General features: G+C 39.0%; 1 protein-coding gene across 10 annotated transcripts in view; it reads left to right on the top strand.

Annotated features, from left to right (window-relative positions):
- The window catches only part of TASOR (transcription activation suppressor), a 52,858-nt gene that overhangs the window by 13,042 nt on the left and 24,539 nt on the right, over positions 1-15,277 (top strand). For all 10 annotated transcript variants that reach the window (XM_082664540.1, XM_082664538.1, XM_082664537.1 and 7 more), the window contains exons 7-11: positions 1,405-1,529; positions 3,655-3,686; positions 4,422-4,527; positions 5,409-5,512; positions 5,593-5,696. In XM_082664540.1, the coding sequence (XP_082520666.1) occupies positions 1,405-1,529; positions 3,655-3,686; positions 4,422-4,527; positions 5,409-5,512; positions 5,593-5,696 (471 nt within the window). The remainder of the gene's footprint in view (positions 1-1,404; positions 1,530-3,654; positions 3,687-4,421; positions 4,528-5,408; positions 5,513-5,592; positions 5,697-15,277) is intronic.

Raw genomic sequence — 15,277 nt, 5'->3', positions numbered from 1 at the left:
CTGTAGACTGTGACCTCCAGCCTGTTTTTTGTATAATTCCTGCCCTCAACGATCTCATTTCCTCTTGAAGCCTTGGTTTCTCCTGGCCTAGAAAGATCCTGTCTAATAAAATATTGCTCATTCTTTAAGGTAAAGTTAAAGCCCCTTGAATTACCTTAATTCATATCACTTTGTATTATTGATTTGGTAGATATTTTCTATTTTTATTAGTATTTTTCTAAAATGCAAACTTAAAATTCATTCTTTAAGTTTTATTCAGATGTAATTGATTTATAGTAAACTACACATATTTAAAAGTGTAGTATTTGATGAATATCAGTTGTTGTGTTTTTATATGTTGTTTGACTATAATGTTACTCTTTTTAACAAATGTATAAAAAATGTGAATGGATCTGAATGGATTGTATGTGAAAAGTGGTGGTGCTAACCTCCCTGGAAATGTTCTTTCTTTTTCTTTTCTTTGATTTTTACTTTATTTACATAAAATAAAGTTTATTCATGCTCTTTTCTTTTTGAAGAATCTCAGTGGGCAAGACCTGTTGTTGGGGGCTTTTAGCAAAAATTATATTCACCAAAGTCATCTGGGCTGACTCATTTGATTACCTTCTGGACAGTAGTATTAGTAGATATGAAATATAACTATAAAGTAGTTACTGGTTTTTCTAGCAGAACTTGTAAATTGGCTTGATGTTTCCAGAAAAATTCCAGGCATTTTTAGAGCAACAGCAACATTATTGGAAGTTTCCCAAGAGAATGGACTTTGAAGGACAGTGCTTTGTTTATAAACTAGGGCATTCTTTTTAATGAAAATCCCTAGACTGCAGGTCAGAAAACCCTAATCTAATGAATGTTGTGAATAGGTGAAGGGGAGAGGCAGATGGATAGGGTAATAGGAAGAGGTTCAGCTGCCTTTGTCATCTATGTTTGTAATCTCCGCCACCTCCCCTTTGTTGCTTTGTCTGCAGTTGGAGTCAAAAAAGTGTTTTTCTTTTGAAATAATGAGCAAAATGCTAGGTTTGCTTGAGATTGTGTTCTTAGTATTTTACTGTTGTATCAAATTGGTTTTTCTGGGCTGACCTGGGAGCTTAGGCTCCATTTGTTTCATTTTCATGAGGAAATTTGTTGCAAATTCCCACTGGTCAGTTCTTCAGAAGTAAACTTCTGGAATACCTGTTAGCATCCTGGCATCTGGTATATATATAGAAGCAGAATATTTTATATCATACAATGAATATAAAGTACAAATTATTTTAATTAAATTGACAAGCAGTGCTTAAAGATATTTTTCATTAAAGGTACTTAAGTGGTATTGTGTTTCTCAAAAACCAGGCAGGTAATTGTAAGATTTCACTGTCTACTTCTTGCCTTCTTAAGGAAGTTAATTTTGCATTTTCTTATTTTTAGTATTATTTTTATGAGTATGGCTTTGATGAGCTAAGGCGAAGACCGAGACACGTGTGTCCATATGCAGTTGTGTCTTTTACTTATAAAGATGATATACAAACTCCGAAGTTCGTACCTTCATCAAGGTAAGACTCATGAATTTTAGACGTCATCCAGAATGGTCTTATATCATGTATCCTGCACTTCTGAGGTAGGAGGAACGCTTTGTATTTCTTCCCATTTTTTTTCCTTCTCTTGAAATTAATTAGATTTATGAATGTTCATGATGACTTTTAAGAAGTCAGTTAGAAGGACAGATACTTAACTGTGTGGAAATAAAAACTAAAATTTACTTAAACCTCACTGGTTAACCTTTTTTTCCCTGATATTGAAGGTTTGTGTAGCTGCATAAATGCAGCTGTTTTTTTTGGGTTTTTCTTTTTGGCCATGTCACGTGGCATGCAGGATCTTAGTTCCCTGATGAGGGATCAAACCCGTGCCCCCTGCAGTGGAAGCTTGGGAGTCCTAACCACTGGACCACCAGGGAATGCCCAAATGCAGTTTTGTTTGCTTGTTTGATTTTGTTTTTTTGTTTTTTTGCTGTGCTGTGAAGCACGTGGGATCATAGCTCCTAGACCAGGGATCGAACCTGGGCCCTCGGCAGTGAAACCACAGAGTCCTAACTGCTGGACTGCCAGCGAATTCCCCCAAATGCAGTTTTTAAAAGTGAAATTTTGTGTATTAGCTCTCCTGGAAATGGGGAGCTTCTACAAATCCTCAGCCCCATCTCAAACCAGTTAAATCAAGTAGTTATGAAGGAGCCTAGGCTGTGGTAGTTTTTACACACTTCCAGGTGATTCTAATGGTCAGTCAGAGTTAATTATGAGTTAATTGATGATTTCTTACAAGCTCTACGATAAGATGACCAGGTACAAATCAGTTTCTTTTTTCCCCCCCATGGGGGTGATTCCAGAAAATGTTTTGGCAAAATTGAATGAGTAAATTTACAGAGATGTAGGTGAAACAGTTAAATATCTACTTATTTTTACTTTGAGTTCCCAGATTTGAAGTCATGCGTGATATCTATTAATTTAGAAATACTGCAGTTTTAAAAAGCCACATTTCATGAAACAAACATTTTTGAGGTCAGCCTTTTTTTTTTGTGTGTCCCCTTGCATTTTTTGGTGTGTCCCCTGCATTGGCAGGTGGACTCTCAACCACTGCGCCACCAGGGAAGCCCTTTAAGGTCAACCTTTTAATCAGTTTTCAGATCAGATTGTCTTCATTTAAGTTGTTTGAGATGCAGCACTTTTTTTTGGTCAGTGAATAGCCCTGGAAACCATCCACAGCCACAAGTACTGATCTGCATAATATCCTGACAGTTGTGTTTTTCTTTCATTCTTTTTTTTTTCGGTGGCTCTATATTTGTGATCTCCATGATACATTTACTATAGTGCCTTTCAACAGTGATTTTTAAAAGACACCCAGCACTTAATTATAAGGTTATACCCCTAGGAATAATGATTGTCTGTTAATTTTCTTTGCCTCTTTGATTTGATCTGTTGACCCTCCATATCATTTAAAATGAACATCCTTGTTGTACCTTGAATGCTGCCATGAATGCTCCTGCCTCTGCATTTGCTATTCCTCCTCATTCCTCAGTTAGCTGCATAGTTTACACTGTCAGTGAGACCTTCCATGATTTTTTTTTGAAACCTATGTACCCTTAGTTTCTTTCTTCCTTTTTTTCCATAGCACTTAAAACGATCATCATCTGGTAAACTATATACTTACTTTTTGATTGTTGTCTGTCTTCCTTATGAGACTGTAAGCTTTATGAAGGCAGGGATTTTGTTCATCCCTGTAATTCTGTTACCCAGAACTGTGCCTAGTAAATAATAGAACCTTAGTAAATATTTAAGTATGATTGAGGCTATTTCCTCACATCTCATCACCAAAATAAAGTAGTTGACCGAGACTTTAAAGGACTATATTCTCTCGTGATGGATATTTTTGGGAAAAACAGCTCCCTTAAATTTGGGAAAATACGGTAATTTGAGCCAAGTAAGTGATTCTGATTTCCCTGAGTAGACTTGGATTTATTAAATGTTGTAACAAGTAATTTGTTCTTCATACTGGGAGGGAAGGATTTAATTCTCTTGTACAGTATCCCATTAAAAAATAGCATTTCTATCAATGCCCTGAATGTTAACTTTCATGTTGTTAGAAATCAGTAATATTTCTTTTTTCTTTTTAAAAATTTATTTGTAGATCTAACAGCTTTAATGCAGATAGAAACTCAGGTAAGATTCTTACATTTCTTTCTTTTAGTTTTATAAATCGAAAGAATAAGTATGTAGAGTAAAAAAATTAATAAGTACTTTGTTTTATTTTTATAATGAATGAGAATCTGCAAAGTATGAAAAAGCTCGAGGCCATGTTATGATGTAGCATCAACATTTGGTCATCCAAACATAAGGTCTCCTTTGAGAATCTGCTGGTACTGTGAATAGACCAAAGAATTTTAGCACTTTGTTGATAAAGGTAAAAAATAGAACAAGTTTCACAACTCAGCCTTTTAAAAGTATTAACTTCATCAGAGGTGTAGAATTTAGAAGAGAGAGAAGATTGAAAGCAATATTGACACTTTCTATCTTCAGATTTCTCTGTGATGAGAAGAGCGCAAGTGGAAGCTGTAAGACATTGTGAGGGATTCATGTAGTTAACTGGATTTAGTATAGTCTCCTTTGGGGGTCATAGGAGGGCAGTACTGTATTGTCTTTGCTCCTCAGCTTTCTGATATGAGGACATTTAGGCAAATAAATTTGTTATTCTTTTCATCTGGAATAATTTTATAGGGGAAAAGATACCTGAAACAAAAATCCTAGTATTTGAATTCCCTGTAAATAGAAATGTCAAGGTTTCTTTTGGTGGTTCTACTTAAACTGTGTTTCTGGATGTTTTTCCCCTTAGTTCTAGTAAATATTTGCTTCTGGGCTGCCAAGAGGCTGAGTTGTGTCATTATTCTTTTTGTTTAGATAAATTTAACTACACGTTGTGGAAAGGACAGCTTTTAAATAAAGGAAAGCTTTTGTGTTATATTTCTCTGAGGTCAGCCACTCGTGCTTTTTTGCCTATCAAGCTGTAAGTATGTTATATTACAAGAAAATAGCAGTTAGTAGTTGCTAATTATTCAGTTCTTACTTACACTTAAAATTCCTTTTTCTTACTTACATTTAAATTTTACTTTGATCCATAAGAACTTACATATAAACAGTGGTTTGTTTTAAAAAAGATTGATTTGATAACTTTGGAAACTTAGTTGGCAGAATGAGCCCTATGCTTTTCTGTCTTGATTTGCAGATGGGCTAAATAGTTATACACATTTATGGCATAAGATTTTTTTTTAGTGATTTTAAATATTAAAAGTATTTTTCAAAGTTTTGTCCTAATTAGATATATTTTTCATTTAGCAATTTGAACATGATAGACTTAAAATTTATCAGTTCTTTGTTGGAAACAGCTTGATGTGGTGAGTTAAGTTAAAATTTATATGCTGTTTTCAGTCCTGTGCAACATATGTTGGAATAGAAAGGTTTAAAATGATCTTTTGCTACCACCACAGTAAACATTATGGGTCCCCATAAATGGTTGAAGATTAATTTAACTGTTCATATTTGAATTGCATTTAATAAAATGGCAACTTTTTATCTTTTGTGGTTAGTAAAATTGGTATAAATAAGGGTTAGTTTCTGGCTTAAAGATGGAAGGTTGGTAATATTGCTGGACAGTCTAGCTACCTGTACATATATCTGAACTGCCCAAATCAAATATCAAGTATGATATTCATAAATATGCTCTTCTGTATTCCATCAGGATACTTGTGTGTGTGTGTGGGTTTGTGTGTGCGTGCGTGTGTGTGTGTGTGAGAGAGAGAGAGAGAGAGGGAAGGAGCGAGAGAGAAAGAACGTTGCTAGAGTTAAAAATACAGGTAAGGCAAATACGCCTTTTCAATTTTCTTTCAGTCCTGAGAAGTTAGATGTTGAAACAGTTATGAGTATTGATCATCTGAAACAGAAAATCCCTCCAGCGCTGTTTTATAAGGAAACTTACTTAGGTCCATATGAAGGTAAAGCAATTTAATTTTACTAAAATATATAAGAAGCAGACTTGATTTGAATATTTACTATGTATTTTTTCCTATGTCAGTTTTGAAGAATGGAATGTATTGCAGCCTCTATGAAGTTGTAGAAAAGACAAGAATTGGAAGTAACATGGAAAATTTGCTGCAAAAACTAGAGAAAGAAAAACTTGTGAGTGAAAGGTTTTAAAATGTTCCTCATTCTCCCTTAGAAATATGCATATTAATAAGAGATTATGATAATATTTCGGTTTATTTCATTTCTGCCTCTGAAAATACCGTAAGGTCTCTGTTTTTGTTGCTGCCATTTGGTTAATGTAATTTGGTGGCTTTTGGTACTTTTCTTTTTAGCCACGACACTAGATCCTCTATAGACCAGTCTTTCCCATGAAGTATCTTTATTATATTTTGTGACTGTGATATTCAACAAATATTTATTAATTATCACTTTTTTATGCAGGGTATATAGTTTGGTAAAGAATGAGGCAAGAGGGCTTCCCTGGTGGCGCAGTGGTTGAGAGTCCGCCTGCCGATGTGGGGGACACGAGTTCGTGCCCCGGTCCGGGAGGATCCCACATGCCGCGGAGCGGCTGGGCCTGTGAGCCATGGCCGCCGGGCCTGCGCGTCCGGAGCCTGTGCTCCACAACGGAAGAGGTCACGGCAGTGAGAGGCCCGCATACCACAAAAAAAAAAAAAAAAAAAAAAAAGAATGAGGCAAGAGACTCTGTTTTCCTGGATTATGTGATAAATGGAGTTACTCAGATGTGCTTTGTTCCAGTAGAGACAGTGATATATTTGAAGATTCAAAAAGAACAAGGCACTTGGTGAGGTTGAAAGGATAAAAACACTAGAGTAGTTGGGGGAAAGTGGTAGAACATGAGGCTAGAAACGTGTGTAGGGGGCTGTATTCTGCAGTGTCGTTCAGGCAGTGCTCGAATGTTTGGACATTTGGACTTGATCCTATAGCAATGGGTTTTAAAGAGTGGGATGAGGTTTTAATCGTGTATGCAATGTGATCAAATCTGTGTTTTAAAAATTTATCTTGGTTACTCTGTAGAGAGTGAATTGAAGCGGGGAGATGATGTAGGAAACTATTACATTTAGAGGGTAATGATAGGTTGGATGAGAAAAGAAAAAGGAGAATGATTTAAGAGATATTTACTAGGTATCTAATTTAGTAGGTATTGAGTATATCGAGTTTGGGTAGAGGGATTACTAGGTCAGGCAGCAGATTGTGATGGATTCAGGAATGAATGGAAAATGAATACGTGATGCTAATATGTATAATTTAGCTGAAGGAGAGGAGGTGATTGCAGAGGAGAGTGGCTATTCCAAGGTTTCTGTTAACATGAGGTAGGTGAGCTCATGTTTAAATGTTGATGGGACATTCCAGTAGAGAGGGAGAGAAGTTTTTTTGCACAAGTATGCCATTTCATACAAGGTTTTTTTTTTTTTTTTTTTTTTGCGGTACGTGGGCCTCTCATTGTTGTGGCCTCTCCCGGACGCGCAGGCTCAGCGGCCATGGCTCACGGGCCCAGCCGCTCCGCGGCATGTGGGATCTTCCCGGACCAGGGCAGGAACCCATATCCCCTGCATTGGCAGGTGAACTCTCAACCACTGCACCACCAGGGAAGCCCACAAGTTTTCATCTGTTGACTTCTTTTTACTCCTCATTTTGTTGAGCCTCGGTTTCCAGGTAGTCACACGGAGAGTTGTATCAGTGATTTTCAGAACCTGCAACTTCATAGATGGCTACGTAGAATTTTGTTGTATGCGTATATATTTGCTTAACCAATCCGTCGTTTATATTTAGATGGAGGGTCAAATTATATACAAAACTCATAGGCAGAGTTTGTACACTTGTGAATTGATGGACACCTAGCAATAACTTTTTGGGACCAGCTAGAAATCTTTAGGTAGGCATCTTAGAACACACACACATGCACATTCACCTACATGTGAACATACTTTTATATTTATATTTGCGTTTCTTGTTTTCCTCCCAAAATTTGTCTATGATACAAGTACTCCTCATGACCAAAATCTGTTCAGTTCCTGAGTTCATAAAGTGAAAGTTTAGGTAGTAGGTTTGGATATGGTGGGATATTGAGTTATCTAAATCTGTTCAGTTCTTGAATTTCAGAGAATGAGTATTGTGGGTCTGGACAGTGAGGAGTTTATCAGAAAAGTACAGTATCTGTTGAGTGCCTAATAGTGAGAATCAGTATAGGAAGGATACTGGCATTTTGTTTTTCACCTGAGCAAGTGTTATATTAGGTTTGTGGAGGACTGGGTCTTCCCAGAATCAAGAAGTAAAGTAAGATCCTAGATCTTAGAGGGCACAGGCATTCCATAAGGTTACACTACATGCATCTAACGAACTGACGTACTTTGTGTGGCTGCCCCCTTTCCTGCAGACCCCATTGGGAATTATTCTAACTATAGCTACTTTCTTCATAGTTGTCATCATAATGGGAGGTGCATTGGGGACTGTTGGGTTCTTAATAATTTTATCCTGAATACACACAGGAGATGTTCTGGATCAGAGAGAGACTTAGTCAGTACCTCACAGTAAGTAATGAATGTGTTGGCTCTCTTTTGCCCTATTTCCGACCCTTAGGGCAATGCATCAAAACTCAGGTCAGTTATCCTATGCAAGTAGTTGGACACTCAGTAGGCAAGGGGTGAGGAAAATGATTTTTCTTTGCTCATGAAGGGAAGGAGACATCTATCTCCCTGCCCTTCTGGAAGAAGATATCCTTGAAAATGTAATGAATATTAACTCCAACCCTTTGATGAATAAATGAAATCTCTTCAGGAGCCAGTTAGCCCTCTTGGACCTAAAGACATCTCCAAGTTCCTGCGACCCATTTATTCTTCCTTGAAATGTAATACCTAGGGAGATAGATCTCCAGTCTTCTGGAATTGTGGGAGTTAACCTAGGAACCTAATCTGTACTGTAACCGTAACCTTTTGTGTACTCACTTGGCACTTTCAGGGAGATAAGAGAAATTTAACTATCCTTTTAGATCAGAGCAATTAACTAGGTAATTGGCTATAGATATAATTCTTAAGGTATGTGAAGAGTGAAATATTTCTGGGGGAAATGTAAACAGACATTTCCTATCTTTATATCATATATATTTCTGCATGTCAGAAGGCTAGGGCTTTTTGCAGGAACACAGAATTCAGGGAAGTGGTATTTTCCCACACGGGTATTTATAAAATAAGTAAAATACTGAACTCTCTTTCGGTTGGTTGTTAGTCAAATTAACTTTTTTTAAAAATTTTTATTGGAGTGTAGTTGATTTACAATGTTGTGTTAGTTTCAGGTATATAACAAAGTGAAGTCAAATGAATTCTTAAAGCTAACTTTAGTATAAGAAAAAGTATAAGAGAAATGTCCCTAAATTTGAATATTGTCTCTGCTGTGAACATTTTGAGTCTCTCCTGATGTACATATACAAGGTAATTTTCTCTCAAGTATAGATCTAGTATATTAGATTTATTATCTGTAAGTAGAATTACTGAATCATAATGTATTACTGGCTTTACAAAATAATGCATTTTATTTCAAGTGGTTGTACCAATTTATACCCTCAGTACCAGCAAGTTCCCATTAATCCACATACTCATAATTACTTGGTATAGTCAGACTTTGGCAAAATCTTGCCAATCTGGTGGGTATAAAATAGTATCTTATTGTGATTTTAGCTTGTCTGTCCTGAAATATGATGAGTTGATCATCCTTTCGTAAGCTTATATCTTTTAATGTTCAGCTGCCTACCTATTTTTCCTTTTGAGTGGCTTGTGGTTTTTTTTTTGCTTTGAAGTATGGTTGATATACAATATTGTGTTACTCTCAGGTGTACAGCATAGTGATTCAGTATTTTTGCAAATTATATTCCATTATAGAGTGGCTTGTGTTTTCTTACTAATTTGAGGATCTTCATGTATATTTTGGGAACTAATACTCAGCTGTGTGCTACAATTGTTTTTCCATAATTTACACTTGCCTTTCTACTGTATTCACAGTGTTTTTTGAAGAATACATGTTCATAACTCTAATGTAATTGAATTTGTCTGCCTGAATGTTAAGTACTGTTTGTGACTTAAACTTAAGAAATCTTTCCTTGCCCCTAGGTCTTATAGATACTGCCCTATATTTTCTTTTGAATATGTTATGGTTTTGCCTTTGGCACTTAAGTTTTTAAAAAATATATGTATTGTTTTGTTTTTTATTTTTGTTTGATATAATATAGGAATCCAACTTCATTTTTTCCCCAATATGAATAATAAGTTGTTCCTGAACCATTTACTGAATAGTCCATCCTTTCTGCACTAAGTCTTGATACCAGGTACGGCAAATCGCCCCACTTTTTTCATCCTTTTTGGAGTGTTCCGCTATTTGAGATTTAGCTTCCCCCCACCACCCCAATTTTAAGAATCAGCTTGATTTTTTCAAAAAAATTTTAGGATCAGCTTGTTAGCTCCTTACTCCCCTCCCGCACAAAAAAACCCTATTGGGATTTTAAAATTGGAATTGTATTAAATCTGTAGATCAAATTCGATACTGTCTTATCCATGACAAGATTATCTCTTTACTCCTTTAGGGTATTCTTTTTTTTTTTTTTTTTTTATCCCCCTTTTTTTACATCTTTATTGGAGTATAATTGCTTTACAATGGTGTGTTAGTTTCTGCTTTATAACAAAGTGAATCAGTTATACATATACATATGTTCCCATACCTCTTCCCTCTTGCGTCTCCCTCCCTCCCACCCTCCCTATCCCACCCCTCCAGGCGGTCACAAAGCACCGAGCTGATCTCCCTATGCTATGCGGCTGCTTCCCACTAGCTATCTACCTTAGGTTTGGTAGTGTATATATGTCCATGCCACTCTCTCGCTTTGTCACAGCTTACCCTTCCCCCTCCCCACATCCTCAAGTCCATTCTCTAGTAGGTCTGTGTCTTTATTCCTGTCTTACCTCTAGGTTCTCCATGACATTTTTTTCCCTTAAATTCCATATATATGCGTTAGCATACGGTATTTGTCTTTCTCTTTCTGACTTACTTCACTCTGTATGACAGACTCTAGGTCTATCCACCTCATTACAAATAGCTCAATTTCGTTTCTTTTTATGGCTGAGTAATATTCCATTGTATATACGTGCCACATCTTCTTTATCCATTCATCCGATGATGGACACTTAGGTTGTTTCCATCTCCGGACTATTGTAAATAGAACTGCAATGAACGTTTTGGTACATGACTCTTCTTGAATTTTGGTTTTCTCAGGGTATATGCCCAGTAGTGGGATTGCTGGGTCATATGGTAGTTCTATTTGTAGTTTTTTAAAGGAACCTCCATACTGTTCTCCATAGTGTCTGTACCAATTCACATTCCCACCAGCAGTGCAGGAGTGTTCCCTTTTCTCCACACCCTCTCCAGCATTTATTGTTTCTAGATTTTTTTTTTTTTACATATATATATATATATATATATAACTTATATGAGAATTGCTACTCCAGCTTTCTTTTGGTTTCCATTTGCATGAAATACCTTTTTCCATCCCCTTACTTTCAGTCTGTATGTGTCTCTAGGTCTGAAGTGGGTCTCTTGTACACAGCATATATATGGGTCTTGTTTTTGTATCCATTCAGCCAATCTGTGTCTTTTGGTGGGAGCATTTAGTCCATTTACATTTAAGGTAATTATCGATATGTATGTTCCTATTCCCATTTTCTTAATTGTTTTGGGTTCGTTATTGTAGGTCTTTTCCTTCTCTCGTGTTTCTTGCCTAGAGAAGTTCCTTTAGCAGTTGTTGTAAAGCTGGTTTGGTGGTGCTGAACTCTCTCAGCTTTTGCTTGTCTGTAAAGGTTTTAATTTCTCCATCAAATCTGAATGAGATCCTTGCTGGGTAGAGTAATCTTGGTTGCAGGTTTTTCTCCTTCATCACTTTAAATATGTCCTGCCAGTCCCTTCTGGCTTGCAGAGTTTCTGCTGAAAGATCAGCTGTTAACCTTATGGGGATTCCCTTGTGTGTTATTTGTTGTTTTTCCCTTGCTGCTTTTAATATGTTTTCTTTGTATCTAATTTTTGACAGTTTGATTAATATGTGTCTTGGCGTATTTCTCCTTGGATTTATCCTGTATGGGACTCTCTGTGCTTCCTGGACTTGATTAACTATTTCCTTTCCCATATTAGGGAAGTTTTCAACTATAATCTCTTCAAATATTTTCTCAGTCCCTTTCTTTTTCTCTTCTTCTTCTGGAACCCCTATAATTCGAACGTTGGTGCGTTTAATGTCACAGAGGTCTCTGAGACTGTCCTCAGTTCTTTTCATTCTTTTTTCTTTATTCTGCTCTGCAGTAGTTATTTCCACTATTTTATCTTCCAGGTCACTTATCCGTTCTTCTGCCTCAGTTATTTTGCTATTGATCCCATCTAGAGTATTTTTCATTTCATTTATTGTGTTGTTCATCATTGCTTGTTTCATCTTTAGTTCTTCTAGGTCCTTGTAAAATGTTTCTTGCATTTTGTCTATTCTATTTCCAAGATTTTGGATCATCTTTACTATCATTATTCTGAATTCTTTTTCAGGTAGACTGCCTATTTCCTCTTCATTTGTTAGGTCTGTTGGGTTTTTATCTTGCTCCTTCATCTGCTGTGTGTTTTTCTGTCTTCTCTTTTTGCGTATCTTACTATGTTTGGGGTCTCCTTTTTGCAGGCTGCAGGTTTGTAATTCCCGTTGTTTTTGGTGTCTATCCTCAGTGGCTAAAGTTGGTTCAGTGGTGGAGGGGACTAGTGCCTGTGTTCTGGTGGATGAGGCTGGATCTTGTCTTTCTGGTGGGCAGGTCCACGTCTGGTGGTGTGTTTTGGGGTGTCTGTAGACTTATTATGATTTTGGGCAGCCTCTCTGCTAATGGGTGGGGTTGTGTTCCTGTCTTGCTAGTTGTTTGGCATAGGATGTCCAGCACTGTAGCTTGCTGGTCGTTGAGTGAAGCTGGGTGCTGGCGTTGAGATGGAGATCTCTCGGAGATTTTTGCTGTTTGATATTATGTGCAGCTGGGAGGCCTCTTGTGGACAAGTGTCCTGAAGTTGGCTCTCCCACCTCAGAGGCACAGCACTGACTCCTGGCTGCAGCACCAAGAGCCTTTCATCCACAGGGCTCCTTAATTTGGGATGATTCGTTGACTATTCAGGTATTCCACAGATGCAGGGTATATCAAGTTGATTGTGGAGCTTTAATCCGCTGCTTCTGAGGCTGCTGGGAGAGATTTCCCTTTCTCTTCTTTGTTCTCACAGCTCCCAGGGGCTCAGCTTTGGATTTGGCCCCGCCTGTGCCTGTGCGTGTAGGTCGCCGGAGGGCGTCTGTTCTTTGCTCAGACAGGACGGGGTTAAAGGAGCCGCTGATTCGGAGGCTCTGGCTCACTCAGGCCGGGGGGTAGGGAGGGTCACGGAGTGTGGGGCGGGCCTGCAGCGGCAGAGGCCGGGGTGACGTTGCAGCCTGAGGCGCGCCGTGCGTTCTCCCGGGGGAGTTGTCCCTGGATCCCGGGACCCTGGCAGTGGCGGGCTGCACAGGCTCCCCGGAAGGGCGTGTGGCTAGTGACCTGTGTTCGCACACAGGCCTCCTGGTGGCGGCAGCAGCGGCCTTAGCGTCTCATGTCTGTCTCTGGGCTCCGCACTTTTAGCCGCGGCTCGCGCCCGTCTCTGGAGCTCCTTTAAGCAGCGCTCTTAATCCCCTCTCCTCGTGCACCAGGAAACAAAGAGGGACGTAAAAGTCTCTTGCCTCTTCGGCAGGTCCAGACTTTTCCCCGGACTCTCTCCCGGCTAGCCGCGGTGCACTAACGCCCTGCAGGCTGTGTTCACGCCGCCAACCTCAGTCCTCTCCCGGCGCTCCGACAAAAGCCGGAGCCTCAGCTCCCAGTCCCGCCCGCCCCGGCGGGCAAGCAGACAAGCCTCTCGGCTGGTGAGTTCCGGTCGGCCCGATCCTCTGCGCTGGAATCTGTCCGCTTTGCCCTCCGCACCCCTGTTGCTGTGCTCTCCTCCGCGGCTCCCAAGCTCCCCCACTCCGCCTCCCGAAGTCTCCACCCGCGAAGGGGCTTCCTAGTGTGTGGACACTTCCTCCTTCACAGCTCTCTCCCGCTGGTGCAGGACCCGTCCCTATCCTTTTGTCTCTGTTTAGTTTTTTCTTTTGCCCTAACCAGGTACGTGGGGGGTTCCTTGCCTTTTGGGAGGTCTGAGGTCTTCTGCCAGCGTTCAGTAGGTGCTCCGTAGGAGTTGTTCCACGCGTAGATGTATTTCTGGTGTATCTGTGGGGAGGAAGGTGATCTCCGCGTCTTACTCTTCCGCCATCTTCCCGGAAGTGGCTAGGGTATTCTTTTAACAGAGTTTTATAATTTTCTGGATACAAGTCTTGCTCATTTTTTGTTAGTTTTATCCCCAGACATCTTATTTATTTATTTATTTTTTGTTGTAAACAGTATTTTCCATTTCAGTGCATTTTGTTTGTTGTGTATATAGAAATGTAATTGATATTTACATATTGATTTTATGTCAGATCAGTATATGAAATTTGAATAATTTGTTCAGTTTTGTATGTTATTTGGGATTACTATATAAATCTCATTATCTGGGAGCAACATTGTTTTGTTTTTTTCCTCTCTAATCTAGGATCTTTAGTATGATGTTGAATAAAAGTGGTGATTGTAGGCGTTCTTGTCTTTTTTTATATATATAAATTTATTTATTTATATATTTTTGGCTGCGCTGGGTCTTCGTTGCTGCACGCGGGCTTTCTCTAGTTGCGGCAAGCGGGGGCTACTCTTTGTTGTGGTGCGCAGGCTTCTCACTGCAGTGGCTTCTCTTGATGAAGAGCATGGGCTCTAGGAACGCAGGCTCTAGAGCGTAGGCTCAGTAGTTGTGGCGCATGGGCTTAGTTGCTCCGTGGCATGTGGGATCTTCCCGGACCAGGGCTTGAACCCATGTCCCCTGCATTGGCAGGTGGATTCTTAACCACTGCGCCACCAGGGAGGTCCCATTCTTGTCTTCTTGATCTTCAAAAGAACATTTATAACATTAACCATTAGTAGGAAGTTTGTACTAGGTAAGAAGTTTGCTTTAGGTTTTTCATAATTAATCTTTATCATTTTAAATTTTTTCCTTCTTTATTTTTTAACCATGAATGGGTTTTGAATTTTATTGAATTCTTTTTTTTTTTTTTTGTATTTATTGAGATGGTTACATGGTGTATTAGTCAGGTATCATCAGAGGAACAGAACCAGTTGGATATGCAGTTGATACTTTAACAGCATTGGTTTGTGCAAGTCCATTTGTATGCAAATTTTTTTCAGTAAATATGTACTACAGTACTACATGATCCGTGGTTGGTTTGATCTGCAGATGCAGAACCACAGATATGGTGGGCTGACTGTAAAGTTATAGATTTTCAGCTGCGTGGGGGTTCCTAATGCCCACATTGTTCAGGGGTCAGCTGTATGCATATAGAAAGAAATCTATTATAAAGAATTGCCTTGCACAGTTATGGAGGCTGAAAAGTCCCAAGATTTGCAGTTGGCAAGCTGGGGACCCAGGAGACCTGATGGCATAGCTCCAGTCTGAATCCAGGTGTCTCAGGACCAGGAGACCTGATGTCTCCTGATGAAGTCTGGCAGGCTTGAGGCCAGGAAGAGCTGATATTTCACTTAGAGTTCAAATGCAGGAGAAAAACCAGTGTCCCAGCTCAAAGGCAG

This window comes from Grampus griseus (assembly GCF_964374135.1).
Source record: "Grampus griseus genome assembly, chromosome: 10".
Classification (NCBI taxonomy): Eukaryota; Metazoa; Chordata; class Mammalia; order Artiodactyla; family Delphinidae; genus Grampus; species Grampus griseus.
The sequence above is the reverse complement of the archived record's forward strand: the minus strand, read 5'-3'. Positions and strand labels throughout refer to the sequence as shown.